Source organism: Sardina pilchardus, chromosome 15 (genome assembly GCF_963854185.1).
Source record: "Sardina pilchardus chromosome 15, fSarPil1.1, whole genome shotgun sequence".
Taxonomy (NCBI): Eukaryota; Metazoa; Chordata; class Actinopteri; order Clupeiformes; family Clupeidae; genus Sardina; species Sardina pilchardus.
Genome location: NC_085008.1, coordinates 7,899,449 through 7,914,121, shown reverse-complemented (window position 1 = coordinate 7,914,121; position 14,673 = coordinate 7,899,449). Strand labels below are relative to the sequence as shown.

Sequence of the window (14,673 nt, the reverse complement as noted above, 5' to 3'; positions counted from 1 at the left end):
AGGAGGCCGTGGATAAGGAGAAGGAGAGGCGGAAGGCGCATACGTCCTCCACGCCCCCACCCGTTCCCACAAAGTACACGGCCGGTGCCTCGTCACCGCTCTACCTCCCAGTGGTGTCGGAAATGCCGGCGTAAGTTGTGCTGTTGTGGAGTTGTACTGTGTGAGGCATGTGTGCACATTTAAATGAATGGGTTTAGGTGTTCAGCAATAGCACATTTGCTGATAAGCTAATATGCTGAAATGAGTGTGTGAGTGAGTTGCTGTGTGTTTACTCTATGTGAAAGTGTTTGTGTTTATCTCTGTCAGGTGTTTTGAGACGGTGTCGCGCACAGAGGCAGAGATTCTTCTGGAAAGGAACCCAGAGAGAGGCAACCTACTACTGAGGCCGGGCAGAGACGGAACCTCTTTTGCCATCACCACACGCCAAGACCTCAATGGGTATATACACACAGGGACACAGGGACACAGGGACACATACACACACACACACACACACACACACACACACACACACACACACACACACACACACACACACACACACACACACACACACACACACACACACACACACACACACACACACACACACACACACCATACAAACAGACATGTATACAGTATAGTCTCTCTCGCTCCCTCATAAAGTACACAACACTTAATGCATGCAATAGCCTCACATATTAAAAACTCTCATGTACACTCATGTACACTCCATGTTCTCTCCAATCAATGCCTACACTAGACCGGTAGCATAGATGTCATTTTTGGTTGAGGCCTAATGTGGGAAATACATAGTATCTTCAGCCTTAGCTTCACTCTTTCCAGTGTTCTTTCTGGTACATTGTGAAGGGGCAAAATCCTTACAGGAGAGACACAGTCATTGCTGACGTCGCATCAATAGAATATCCGGTGTCATGTCTGCTGCTCATAGCGAGGAATACAGATTTATTGTTAGGTATTATCTTGGTATCACCCTTTTGTGACAGATTGCCTTTGTTCTCTTGCCTCCTACAGGTCTATGTTCAAGCACTATCGAGTTAGCCGGAAGTCGGGAGGTGGATTTTACATCGATGTTGAGAACCCGGTGAGTAGTCCCATAGCAGTCCCGACTCCCGAGCTCTTTGGGCTGAACAAATACATAGACAAAGGTAGACAAATACATTCCTCCGATGAGTTTCTGAGTAAATTATCAAACCCTCTTGTTCCAGTAAACTCTACAAGGAAGTAGGCCGCACCTGTCATAGTCTTCACATGCTTCACATTCACAAACCTCAGGTGTTTGTGATTTAGTTTGGTCCCTCAGTTCTCTGAAGTCCATACAGAATAAACAGTCTGCTTGTTGGTTTTGATCTCATTCAAGATTGTACATCTTACTAAATGATCCCGCTGGACAGTAATGACAGCATTGTCTCTGGTCATGTTGTATAACCAGAGAATAAGCAGTGAGCTGTAATTCCTGGTCTTTGAACAGTGTCCAGAGGTCATTGCCCAGGATACTGTGTAAACACAACTGCTATGTTTTCTGAAGTTAATGTTTCTCTAGTGATTAATTATTGTTACCCACCACAACAGATTTATTCAAGCCTTTGATCATTTAAAAGGATTCACATTAAGATTAATTTTATAACCTGTTACGGATCTTCACAGATTCACTGTGCGACGTTACATGCCGTTGTCAGCTGCCTGGTGGAGAAGACGGCTGGAGCATTACAGCCCTTTATACTGGACGAGCCCTATGAGGAGAATATCAGTAAGTCATTCTTGATTGTATGCAGGAATACAAACGCGTCATCACATAAAACAGTTACCATGAATTACCACGGTATACTTCGTACACTTCCTCTTCAAAGTTCTGTTACTCAAAGTTCCTCTGTTTGTGTATAAGGCACCACTGTTAGTTTTTTTGACGTGTAAACAAAAACAAGTGTCTTTCCAGACTAGTGTATTTCAGAACCTGCTGTACAAATACACAGAAACTGATTGTACAAATACATAGAACAAATACACAGAAAATACAAATACACAGACACCATCTTGAACATGTAGTGCAAGTTGCAGAATATCAGAGTGTAAGTTTTGTGTTGCTCTGTCTCACAGCGTTTGTCCAAGCCAATCAGGAGAATGGAGAGAAGAGTATGCAATCGGTTTCTCCTCATCGTAAATTCCCCTTCATGCCAGGTATGGGAATCTTGGCTTCCCACACACACACATTCTTTTCTCACATAGATGCATGCTCTTTCACTCAAACTTCCTCTCTCTCATACGCACACAGACACACACAGACACACACACACACACACACACACACACACACACACACACACACACACATACACACACACACACACACACACACACACACACACACACGTATACACACACACACACACACACACACACACACACGTATACACACACACACACACACACACACACACACACACACACACACACACACACAAAGAACACGTCAGGCTTTTGTTTGCCTTATCAATAGGCATGTTGCCAAGTAAAGGTGCCTGTTGAGTGATTTGTGTGTCTTTATTGCCATTTCCCCGCAGAGCGTGAGCCGAGCCCAGAGGCGGACTTTGAGGAGAACATCTACCTGAACCCAAGTGAGTGTCACATCTAAACATCTAAAACACCTTTCCACAGACCATCACACTAATAAAGTGTACTCCTAATCATTAGTAAATACAGCGGAAGGAATGTAAACATTTATATTTTTAACCAGATAAGTACCCGCAGTAGACCTGTGCATCTGCCTTAGACCATAAGCCACCAGACTCACATGCATCTCTGCTATTGCCTCTGCCCCTCATCAGCAGTGCAAGCGGTGCAGAATGATTTAGTCCCTGAGGTGAGGTTTCTGATGTTTGTTTGACGTTTCAGGTGACGGGTTAGAGGAGGAGGAGGAGGAGGAGGAGGAGGAAGTTCTACCACCAAGAAGGGAGACTCTGCCACCTCAACCCCTGCCACGGCAACCCATACCACCTCCGAAAAGTAAAAAAAAAAAAAAAAACCTGCCTTGTTTTCTTGGGCTGTGTAAACAGTCACACACAAAAACACAATGAGAAGACTACCCATATTTGTGCTATGTGAAGTATTTTCTCAGAAGCTGTTACTGACAGGGAATTCATCTTAGTTCATCTGGTTTTAATACCTCATAAACAAACACCTGTCATTACGAATGATAAAATCAGACCAAAGATATTTTTGTGTCAAATGTGTACAAAGCTTCCGTAATGAATTCTTGTTCTGTTCAGTCAGTTGAACCTGGTCATGCTCTTTTGTTGATGTGTGATAAGTGTGTCCTTGGCTTCTTTTAGCTAACCGTCCCCCGTTGGTTCAACAACATACTCTGCCTGCTGATTTGAAAAGCCTTTCAGGTGAGCACTCCCGCTACCTTACGATATGATACCTGCTTCTCCCTATTAATTCCTATATGGGAAACATATTTTGAATCTTGAATAGTTTTCATGGCCGTAACTATAATAAATGTGTAACATGCAGGACCTGGGAGACCAGCTCTGAAACCCCCGAAACCCCTCCCAGTTGCTCCCCCCCGGGGAGTTATAGGTGCAAGCACACCCATCATGAACATGCAGAACTTAGCACTCACATCAGGTACATTAAATGTCTCATTCTATGGGATTTTACTAATGACTTTTATTGTAGAGAGAGTGTGCGGTATTTATTTGAGTGTATATGGATACTATTTAAATGTTTTTGGTTTGATTTGGTGTTGGGCATCAGTTTCAACATGCGATCAATTATATTTACGATTCATTATCATATCAAGATTGAGCACCACCCAAGTCTAACATGTAATAATAAGATAACAGTTGCAATAAGCACCTCTGATTTGTTGCTATCTTTTTCTGCAGAGCTTCAAAGGAAACTGGAGCAAAGGCGTGCCAAAGAATCCTGACTTGCTGTAGTGGATAGTGGAGATTCTGGCTGAAGCGTCCTAGGGCCTGACCGAGGCTCACCTTATTTTCACACAACTCTCTCGTCTCCCACACCACGCTCTCTCTCTCTCTCTTTGGAAGACCAGGGGTAGACGCATAATTGTGTTCCAGTTCCAGTGTTTGAAGCGAAAACCTAACAGTGGACATTCCAAACCATTGCAGTTTTAATTTGTCATGGGCCTTACACTGGATGTAACACCACTGAGATCAGATGCCTTTGTGTCTGGTCAAGTGCCTCTCTTTTGTAACTCAGCTGGCTGAGTCATCCCCTCTCTCTGGTGCAGAAGATGAATGCCTCGTCATCTCTCTTCTCACACAACTATGAAGTCAATCAAAGTCTGTAGATCAGCATGTAAATGTCACAATGTCTTGTTTATGGTGTTACGTTATGGTTGCTGCTATTGATCAGAACTCCACCTTGATTAATTATGGTCTTAGTATTTTCAATTAAGCTCAACAGAGCCAACTGTCTAACCTGTGTGTATACTTTGTATGGCTCAGTGTGTGGCTAGTTAGCTATGTATTTCTACTGTCCTTCAGAGGTGTATACTGTAATTCAGAGATTGTAGGAATAAAAACATGTCATCTTACTGACTTTATTGAATTAACAAGTGTGGCAAATATTGTGTAAAATTAAGACTGTACAACGTGATATTTTTTGCGGCCCTTAGCAAGAGGACATTTGATTAAAATCCAGGGTTATGGGAAGCTCTGAAGCGGTCACACAATATTGCCAATCATCATTGCATTACTGGAAACGTACAATTATGACTATTACATCACCCTGGCTGCCATTCTAGGTGTAAGATTAGAATACACATCCGCAATGGTGAACAAACAGGCATTCAAAAAAATAATTGAACACTTCCTTGAAGATCTTTAAGTGAACTTGATCTTTGAAGGCATACATAACACCTTCATGGGATCAACACAGTTCTGTCTAAGACTGTATCTGAGAATTACACACACATTTCTTAGGTTTAGATATAAAATGCACAAGAGGGCTTCAAACTGTTACACAGATGCAGGATCTCCCACAACACCGTACTGCACGTCTCTAATTGTGTTTTTTTTAGGGAACTTCAGTTGAAATGCTGTTTTTTTTTCTAAAAAAAAGAAAAACAATAGGAAAGATCAGCTGACACACCCAACAAATTCTGTGACATCTGTGACTTGACTGTGTACCATCTTCAAATGTTTAGGATTCCTTGAATGACAAATCCTGACGGTAGCATTATGATCTACCATGAGGAAGTCGATGCAGGCTAAAGTGTTGCTGTTCTTTGTTCTTTGTTTTCCATTCAAGAGGCTACAGGGGTAATACTACACTACAGCTGACATACACGCAGGGGCCCCTTAACTGGACTACAGGCCAAATGCCTGCTTACTGCCCTGCTCTGATTCATCTACTTTGCATTTGAGTTGGCAATATTGAAATAAATACATTCAGTTTTGAGGTTGAACGCTATTCAAATGTTTACAAGCAGGCGGCTGTGCTACCTGGTATATCTATGACCGTAAAACAGTTCTGAAGTGTAGTGAAAAGCAGCTGGTAGAGTTATAGGCTTTATGATTCGCAACATTCAGCGTGTAATATATCTACGCTACGAGAAGGTTCGGACAGTGCGGCACAACAAAGTTACATTAACATGCTTTTCAGTTGCATTTAAAAGTAGTGCAAATCCCAATGAAATGTTAACATAACTTCGGTTGATCAACACAGTTGTAAGATTGGAAATGAGTTATTTGGCCTTTGTGACATACACACAAACTCACACAGCCACACACACACACACTCTTTTATCATACATACATTACATACATATACACACACATAAACATACATACATCAGAATACAATTTTCTTTGTAACCCCTACAGCGCCTATCTTTGTAGCATATGTTTACATATGTGAGCAGGCCTCAATGTCCATTCTATTGAGCTGAAAGGCACAGAGGATTGCGCTGAATGAAATGAGACTAGCACTGCACTGCTCTTTCACTACCCTACGCCCCCATCCACCGTCCCTCTAAAAACCCCAGCCACAGGTGGAGCAGGTGAACATGTTGAAGATGGAGTGACTGGAGTCTCCTCGCCTGCTGCTGCTGCTGCTGCTGCTGCATGGTACGTGTGCTGGGTCGAGTTTGTGCTCCTGGACCGGTGCCAGCCCGGTGCTGAGGATCCGGGACGCGGTTGTGGGTTCTGCGGTGCAGTGCGGGCGTGGGGGGGGGGGCTTCTTGGGGTCTAGGTGAGGCTGGCGTTGGAGCTGCTGGTGCCGCTGTTCCTCTTCTGGCCACACTGTACGATGCTGGGGACTTGCAGGCCTGTGTGCACCGTGAAACTACCATTCCACACCTACAGGGGGCGATAGAGCAAATGGGTCAGGAAAGAGGGTCAGGAACAATGCTCATGCTCATGACAATTGACTAGCTGCACGAAAAGGCTCTCAGTGAGCTTGTTTATTTCCTGTGGAGCCGGGTGTGTTTGGACTTGCCACTATAATTAATGTAATTAGTGTCTACACACAGACCCGGTTGGAAGTTGGGTGCTGGCGCCTAGTAAATTAGCATGTTACGATAAAGGACGTATATAATAGAGCCTTTTGTGCAACTATCCCATTACCCTCCATAATGATGTGTCTATAATTAATGATTCATTGATGTTTGCCACCGGTGCAGGAACATCTCACCATAAAAGCAGGAATGACAGGCTGCTGGAACTTAGTTCTGAAGGTGTGGATGAGAAGCTTAGTTCTGGCGTTGTAAAAGGACAATGTTCCTAGAAGAAGAAGGCATAAAGGAAAATGTAAAAGTTCAATATTCCCTGTACTTTGTACAGTTCTACAGCTGAGATAAGGATTCATATGGGCTGTGCCTCCACGACAGAAAGCTGTACCTGATGACAAAATGATTGAAGGCCTTGTCTGAGGACTTTGCAAGCACATTTAAGTGGTCATATGTCAGACAGTATATTGTTGAATATTGATAAACTAACAGTAGTTGTAGACTGGTAGCACCCTGTCCAACAATGGCTAAATGACACACATAAGCAGCAGTTCTGTACTTGCATGTTTTCAATTTCCTCTGTGGAGCTGCAAACTAAGGCTCCAGTCAGGGCGCTTTTGGTTCAACAGTAATACAGTGTAGTCAGTGTAGGCTGTATCAGACATAACTGGGAACCATTATAGTTCTTTCGAATTCTGTTGAACAGTGTAGTCGCTGTATCAGACATAATTGGGAACCACAGTTCTTTGAAGTTCTGTGGCATCCGAGCAGCATTAGTGCTTTGGGCTCACCCTCCTCGTAGTTGCAGTACACGCCGACGCGGTCGGGGATGGGGCAGTCCAGCATGCGCGCCTTGTTGTTGTGCTTCGCCGTCAGGCTCTGCTGCAGCCAGTTGTTGAGGTGGATGCACCAGGAGGCGTTGCTCTTGCCCAGCTGGTCGAAGCGGCCCAGCGAGCGCAGGGCCACGCCGACCGCAAACGCCTTGCTCTCCTTGTCGAAGCTCACCTCCCAGTACTGCTGCCCCGCGTCAATCATGCTGTCGCCTAAGCACAGGACACAGAATTTGCACAAAGCGATGTGTAACTTCTATTGATAATTGTGCATCCAACAGTGATACCTCTCCGAACAAATGTATTTAACTGTGTGTGACTTCATGTCTCTTTGGCAGATATGCATTGAGAATAAAGCTGTAGAGATTCTAGGTTTATAATGTAACATTATTATTAATAATAATAAATAATAATAATAATAATAATAATAACTTGGATTTATATAGCGCCTTTCATAGAAGGTCACTTAACAAATGTAACATTCTACATCCAAAAAGAAAGCAAGAGGGCCATGGATGATTCGGAGGTCATCATTAATATGTTCATGAGTTCTCCTGGCCTCCTTACCAAGCACTGTGTACGACTCCGCAGTGAAGCGGTCTCTGCCCACTCGGGCAGAAGGGACTCTCTTTGGAGACATCATGGCAGATCTGCAAGGGGAAATGAGGAGAGGTCAAACTGAGAGGGCCATGCTGAGATCTCTCTTCCTGGTGCACCACTGACTGAGCCACAGCACTGTGGCACAAGTACGTACTAAACACAACTAAGCCACTGGTCTGATTCTCAGTGACCTACTATTAGCCGATGCTTATACATTGATTTTGCTAAATTTCCTCAGCTATGAGGTTAATACACGGGAACAGTTAATATGGCATTAATATGGTCTTGTTTCCTTTAACTTGCATAAAACACTGTCCTGCGGCTAATACACAGGAAATTGCTGTAGTCGCTTTGGATAAAAGCGACTGCTAAATCAATGTGAGTGTACAATGAAATGTCCACTCAGACAGAGTGGACACAGACGGAGCAGAGCGTGAGACCTGGCGGGGGAATGCATGGGCGAGTTGGTTCGGTTCTTGTCCTTGCGCATCTCCTGGATCTTTCCTCCAGTGCTGTCCCACTCCACATTGAGGTCCTCTACCCGCAGGTTCTGGTGGGAAGAGCCCCCGTCCAGTTTAAATGTGAAGGCTGGACGACACACAAACACAAGGGAGGCAACAGCACATGATGAGTGTGACAGCACATGATTGCAGGGTTTTTAACAGGATTGGTCTGAAGCTGTCAATGTTGAAAGACAGAAGAAATAGGAGAAATGTGTTATATTTCCATTAACCAAATGTTTAAAAACACTTTTGAACATGGTAGCTAATAGTACAAAGTGCATAAGGCACAGATATACATGATAATAAACACCCTTTCCTACAACTACTTTGTAGACATTTAAACATCTGATTTAAACATAAAGTAAAGAACTTACATTATTGTAAAATCAAAGTCTTCTTTCTAAAAGATCTATGGTCTATGGCTATCTGTGACATGTTTACACTCCACACTGATTAAACATCAGTTCCATGACTGCTTTCACTGGTAATCAGTTGGCGATCACACACCCAGTAAAAGACAAGGAAAAAAGGGTGGTATCATACATATGCTAAACTTTCGTTTAATTTCCTTGTTCTCTACGTCTCTCCTATGTGCCACTACTAGTCTTTCAAACCCGTACGCCAAAGTCCACCTGCTATCACACCGCTCAAAGAGAAAGAATGCGGATAACCGGCATGTGCGACTCAAGTGGCTTTCAACCTGGTAAGTGACCTGGTAAGATAACAACTTCCACTACGAGTGCGTTGGTGGAACCTCTCTCACTTGAAGTTTTGTCTGTGACGTCTGCGGTGTCTTAGGCACTCACCGTGCGTTTCCAGCGTGACCGGTTCGGAAAACTCTCCAGCCACCGCCTTGTTACACGCCTTCACACGAAAGTTCATGTAGCGGGTGTCAAATCGAAGCCCTGAGGACAGACAACATTGATGATTTCAACACCTTGGTGTTAACTTTAACTTTAAGCTGCACTGAGTCATATTTATATGGATTCACAAAAATAGGCACCCTTGGAAAACAAGCATCTAGGGGATTCTCCTGACCTCTGTGACTCAGAGTTGTGTGCTATCACCCAATAAGAAAACTTCCAGAAATGTAAATGCTACTGTAATTTCCCACATATTAGCTTATACAGGGCTTATACACTGATTTTCTTCAGCTATGAGGTTAATATATTGGGGCAGTTATGGTATGAACATGGTTTTGTTTCTTTGAACTTGCATGAAACACTGTCCTATATGTTTTGTGGCTTGTGAATGTAGTTAGTAGTCTGTCATTTTTTTTTTTAATTTCATTATTATTATTAAGATTTCCATTGCCCAGGGAGCTGATTGAGTTGGCAGAGTCCTCACCTGTGAGGGTGTGCTCAGTCTCACGGATGCCCTCCACCACCATCCAGGGGTAGTCCTCTCGGGCCCGTGGAGGCCCCTCGTGGTTGGTGCGCCGGTGCTCCAGGACGTAGTGGTCAATTTTGGAGTCGGGCTCCGGTAAGGCCCACACCACCGCCACGGTGTTGTCACACACCTGGCACTCAGAGGCCAGGATCTCTGGAGTTGGAGGCACTAAAGAGAGAAAAAGAGTTGATTTGTAGCTGTATTTGTAGCTGCTGTATCCTAAAAATGAACAGTAAGAAGTCTGAGGGAACACAGAGTCGAGTTGAGGTTTACACTGTCAGCTCACCTGGGAGAAATTTGATTGCCTGCAGCATCTCTCTCTCTTGGGTAAAATCAACCATCATGTGGTTCATGTTATCATTGACTTTAGCCTTCAGTGACAAACGAAAGGCAGGTGCCATTGTCACACTGCAAACACACACAAACAAACACAAACAAAAACACACACAAATTAAAACTAGCCTAGATCTACTTCATAATAACAAACAAAACAAGGAGATATAATCATCACAGAAATCATCACTAAATATCTATTCAGTATGTCTACAAAGGGCCATGATTGGGCTTATGTTTAAGTCACATGCTGCACAACTACAATAGCAAAAAGAGAGACTGTGAACATAAAACAGAACAAAACAAAAACACAAGGAGGATGAAGAGAAGAGTGAGACTCTGAAAGACTCCTATGACAAGAGGATGACGATGATGAAGATGACACCGCAGGTGGAATGAAAGTTTGAGCGTCTAAGAGGATTTGGTTGCTTTGGCTAAGATTGAGTATGGGATTAGATGGTTCTAGATTATACTCTGTAAATGGACAGCAGTTACTGTACCTATCCTTAATGTCTTTGGCCGCCTGGAAGCACGCAGAGAGGGAGAGGACAAGGAAAGGAAGAGAGAGGGAGAAGAGATCAGAAGCAAGAGGATATTGAGTTGCATCATGACCAAAGGAAGAAATCCCACAGTGCAAAGACCCAAAAGAGTGAAAGCTTCATTTAGACAGACAAAAACATGAATAGCAACAACACAAGGGGAATTTACAACACAGTTGAAGTTTTTTTTTATCAATTAAGAATCAGCTTTGCTTGTCACAAACACTAGAGAAGCCGGTTTATAGACACAATGATGAGCAGAAGCATTCATCTATGCTTCCTGTTTAGCAAAACTACTTCCTCCTTGACGCAGCAGTCTGCAGTACTCCAATGAAATTGTCTAAACAACATTATTATGTTGTTTAGATTAACAGCAGCCTATTGGGTACCTGTGTGAAGCCATCTGTCTCCGAGGAGCAGATCGTCTGATTGGCTAGCTCCAGCAGTTCCTCTGAGCTCTCCAGAGCTTTGGTGCAGGCACCCAACTGATTCTGTCAGAGAACCCCCCCCACCCGAAACAACGCTGAATTAAACCACATGTCCGATACAACATTCATGATGACAACAATTAAGAAACACTGCCTCAGTCTCTGTAGAAAAATGATTATTAAGACATAACAATATACAAGATTACGGTGAAGGCCTCACGCGGATCATCCACACAAAGCCATCTTAATCACATTTTAATGAAGCCCATGTGTGTTTCCTTTAGGGGCACACAAGCGGTGTCTCACTGTTGGGCATCTGCCATCAGTCTCACATACAGTACACATATGGCAGCGTTAGCCGGGCACTGCACTGAAGTGGCAGAGGAAGACTGGCACGCAGAGACCGGGCACTTTGATGAGGGGGGATTATTATAACTCGGTTTGAGTAATCCCCATGGGGATGACGATTAGCTCCGGTCTGATCATAGCACCTTCTCACCTACATGTGAGCACCTGGCTAACCTCCACATGCTGTACTCAACAGGCTTAGCCTGAGGGAAAGAGTGTTCCCATCTTACGGCCTTTGAACACACTCGCACTACGCCTTACTGTCTCGCATGGAAAAACATCACACAAACGCGCACACATTTGAAAGACGAGCACGTGGACACAACCGGCGTCCAGAAAATCCACTCATTCACTAGACTGCATAGTGCACTGCATATAGTGAGTAGTCACTATACTGTACTGCACTGTGTTGTGAATGAGTCGTCCCACTAGTACACAAAGTACAGTGTTGCGAATGAGTCGTGCCACTAGTACACAAATATGCAAACGCTGACATTTATAGATAGACAAAAATGCGACAGTCCTACAGTACATACCACACAGACACACACAGAGACACACACACAGACACACAGACACAGACACAGACACAGACACAGACACAGACACACACACAGACACAGACACACACACACACACACACCTACACACCTGGAGCTCATATGTGCGGCTGGCTCGCTCCTGTTTGATGCGCGTGAGCATCCCATCCTTCAGCTCGTCCAGCACTGACTGTAGGGAGCTGAACTCCGACTCCAGGTCCTCCTGCACGCGCGTGGAGTTGGCCTGCAGTCACCACGACAACAGCACAGGGGATGAGAGAACACCCCAGCAACACTCAGCAGCACCCCTTTCCTTTCTGGCCCTCTGCCTGATTTTATTGTAATATCATCACTTATTTCACTGCAGCTGGCCCTCCCGAAAAGTGCACCATATAAGTAAGCACGCTTGCTTCAGTTCTGCCTATGACCTTCTGTTAAAGCAGACAGCTACGAATAGGGCACTAACCCCCATATGCACAATAGGCAAAGGAACTGGCAATTTCACTGCATTGCATTCTTTACATTAGTAATCATATGCATGTGACAAATAAACATCCTTCTATCCTTCTAACCTTGTAATAGAATTGGGAGGGTGCAATCAGAACAAAAGGCATGGCACTTTATGAAATTCATTAGACTTGATCAATATGCCATGGATTATCCAACAGCTGGCTATGAAGAGAATCTACCCTGATCTGACCTGCCTTGTTGAGCAATCACTGTGATAACTAAGAGAGAGAGAGAAAGTTCAAAATGATTGTCTCTCACTAGTCATTTAATTAATGAAGGTTGTTCAGCAATGCTTTTAGGAGAGGAGCAGTTGATCTGTGTTGGGGCAGATTCCATTCCATAGTCAGTTGTCATACGGGGTGGGAAATTAGGTTCATGGTGAATCTGTAAGTACCTCTAAATTCTGCAGGCTTTGCTTGAGACAGCAGATGAAGTTCTGGATCTCATCATTCTTCAGAGCTAAAGTTGTGATGATCTTCCGAAGAGACTCCTGTTGGTGATGATGGGAAAGTTAAGAGGGAACTCACTACTCATTTGAAGTCTGCTAACAGAATGATCTGATATCATATGTTATATGTAATAAATCCCAGGACAGGAGTGCCATACAGCTTTTTTTTTTTCAAAGAAAGTAAAGTAGCCTAATAAAAGAGATAGACCTGTAATGGACTTCATTCAGGGAAACAAAATGGTATGGAATTCTGCATTATAAATATATGTCAGTCTGGGCCTACGTCAGAGGTTAAATGTAGGTAGGCTATATGTGCACGGTCTGTTTTAATAGAAAGATCAATATGATCAAGCAAATGACACACATTTCACCAAATAACTTTGCAGGAGCTGAGAACATTTACGAGATTATTCAGCATTGCAAATGACTTCTCTAGGTTGTCATCTCAGATCTGCCGTAGGTGCGGTATGATGTAGGCTATGCATCACTCCCTGGACCGCTCATCGGGGCTGGCATTATGTCACAAAAGCTTTCAAAGATGCTTGCCCAACGACTAAATGCGCATTCTTAATTTAATGATGCGACTACAGTAAAGCGTGTTCCTGGCTGTGAAAAGGCAGATAATGGAGCAGCCGATCGATAAACAAATGAGCACCCGACTAAACATGAACAGTTACATTCTCAGCCCCCGTCTACGTCAGCTCCACGCCCGTCTAATCGGTTCAGGGAGGAAAAGTGAATGTAATGCTCCTTCAGACGGAAGAGGCTTTACGCCATTGCCTCGGCGATTCACAACAGATGTGCAAGACAGTCGTCCCGAAATCATTCACAAAACGTGCCTTGATTAGCTCACATCTGGCCCAAACTCTCTGTTTACTACCAGGCCTCGGCAAAGAATGAATCACGGCACAAATTTAGAAACTGAATCGATGTTTTGTCCATGTCCTGTCACGGCCAGGCGCGGCCACCAGCAACGAACACAACCCAACCCGCGCCGGTCTTGCAACACTGTGGCGCGAATGCTATACATTTCGGAGGACCTGATTCACATATTGCTTCTCGAAAGATTCGGCTTTTCACTGCATTACGCAAGAGGGAAATATAACGACAACTGAATGCCAAACACAGTATACAATGACTAATAAAGTATTCACTCGCATCTTCTTCGCGTTTGGCTGTCTTTGTAATCAAAGAAGAAACGGAAATGGATTCAATAATGTCTTCCAATCCCATTTTACCTTGTGCTCCCCCATGTTGGACGCTTAAGGTGCCAATAGCAGCGATAAAATAGTCCACAGAGAGTTCTTTTCCACTCTTCAGCGGCGAATATACACCCAACCTTTCACTGTTCTGGTACTGATGCTGCCCGGGTGCATTGCATCCTCATCTGATGTCCAGGGCCATGGTTGGAAGTGCGCAAGTGCGAAGATGGGACTGCTGGGTAACGTAGTTGTTTGATGGTTGTGAAAGTGCCAAAGTCCAATTTTTCTATACTGAGTGACCACGTACAGTACACTGTTCAACGTTAAAATATGTTTTACCTATTAAGATGCAACATGGAATGAAATGGTACAATGGTGTATGATACTTTAATGGTATATATTGGATGCACGATGTTAAAAAAAGCCTGAAGACTCAGCAGGGTTGAAATGCTGCCTATCCCCTAACATAAAATATAACAGTTTAAAACAGTATTGCAGACATTACATATTGGATTTAACCAGTTTC

The 14,673-nt window shown here is 43.8% G+C and overlaps 2 protein-coding genes across 2 annotated transcripts in view; one reads left to right on the top strand and one right to left on the bottom strand.

Moving 5' to 3' along the window:
• stap2b (signal transducing adaptor family member 2b) overlaps positions 1-4,578 on the top strand; it is an 8,278-nt gene extending 3,700 nt beyond the window's left edge. The window contains exons 5-14 of the mRNA XM_062556110.1: positions 1-130; positions 307-438; positions 1,018-1,087; positions 1,651-1,753; positions 2,101-2,181; positions 2,565-2,618; positions 2,896-3,006; positions 3,333-3,392; positions 3,517-3,630; positions 3,891-4,578. The exon at positions 1-130 is cut by the window's left edge and continues 52 nt beyond it. Coding sequence (XP_062412094.1) covers positions 1-130; positions 307-438; positions 1,018-1,087; positions 1,651-1,753; positions 2,101-2,181; positions 2,565-2,618; positions 2,896-3,006; positions 3,333-3,392; positions 3,517-3,630; positions 3,891-3,934 — 899 coding nt within the window. The 3' untranslated portion in view covers positions 3,935-4,578. The remainder of the gene's footprint in view (positions 131-306; positions 439-1,017; positions 1,088-1,650; positions 1,754-2,100; positions 2,182-2,564; positions 2,619-2,895; positions 3,007-3,332; positions 3,393-3,516; positions 3,631-3,890) is intronic.
• A 134-nt stretch (positions 4,579-4,712) lies between these two features.
• On the bottom strand, positions 4,713-14,322 carry fsd1 (fibronectin type III and SPRY domain containing 1). Its single transcript, XM_062556109.1, has 13 exons — positions 14,184-14,322; positions 12,892-12,987; positions 12,100-12,231; positions 11,062-11,163; positions 10,634-10,656; positions 10,087-10,208; positions 9,759-9,968; positions 9,218-9,316; positions 8,349-8,496; positions 7,876-7,958; positions 7,270-7,521; positions 6,664-6,752; positions 4,713-6,329 (listed from the first exon to the last, which is right to left on the bottom strand). Exons 1-13 carry the CDS (start codon positions 14,196-14,198, stop codon positions 6,219-6,221), a joined length of 1,482 nt encoding a protein of 493 aa, XP_062412093.1. The 5' UTR covers positions 14,199-14,322; the 3' UTR covers positions 4,713-6,218.
• Positions 14,323-14,673: the final 351 nt, after the last annotated feature.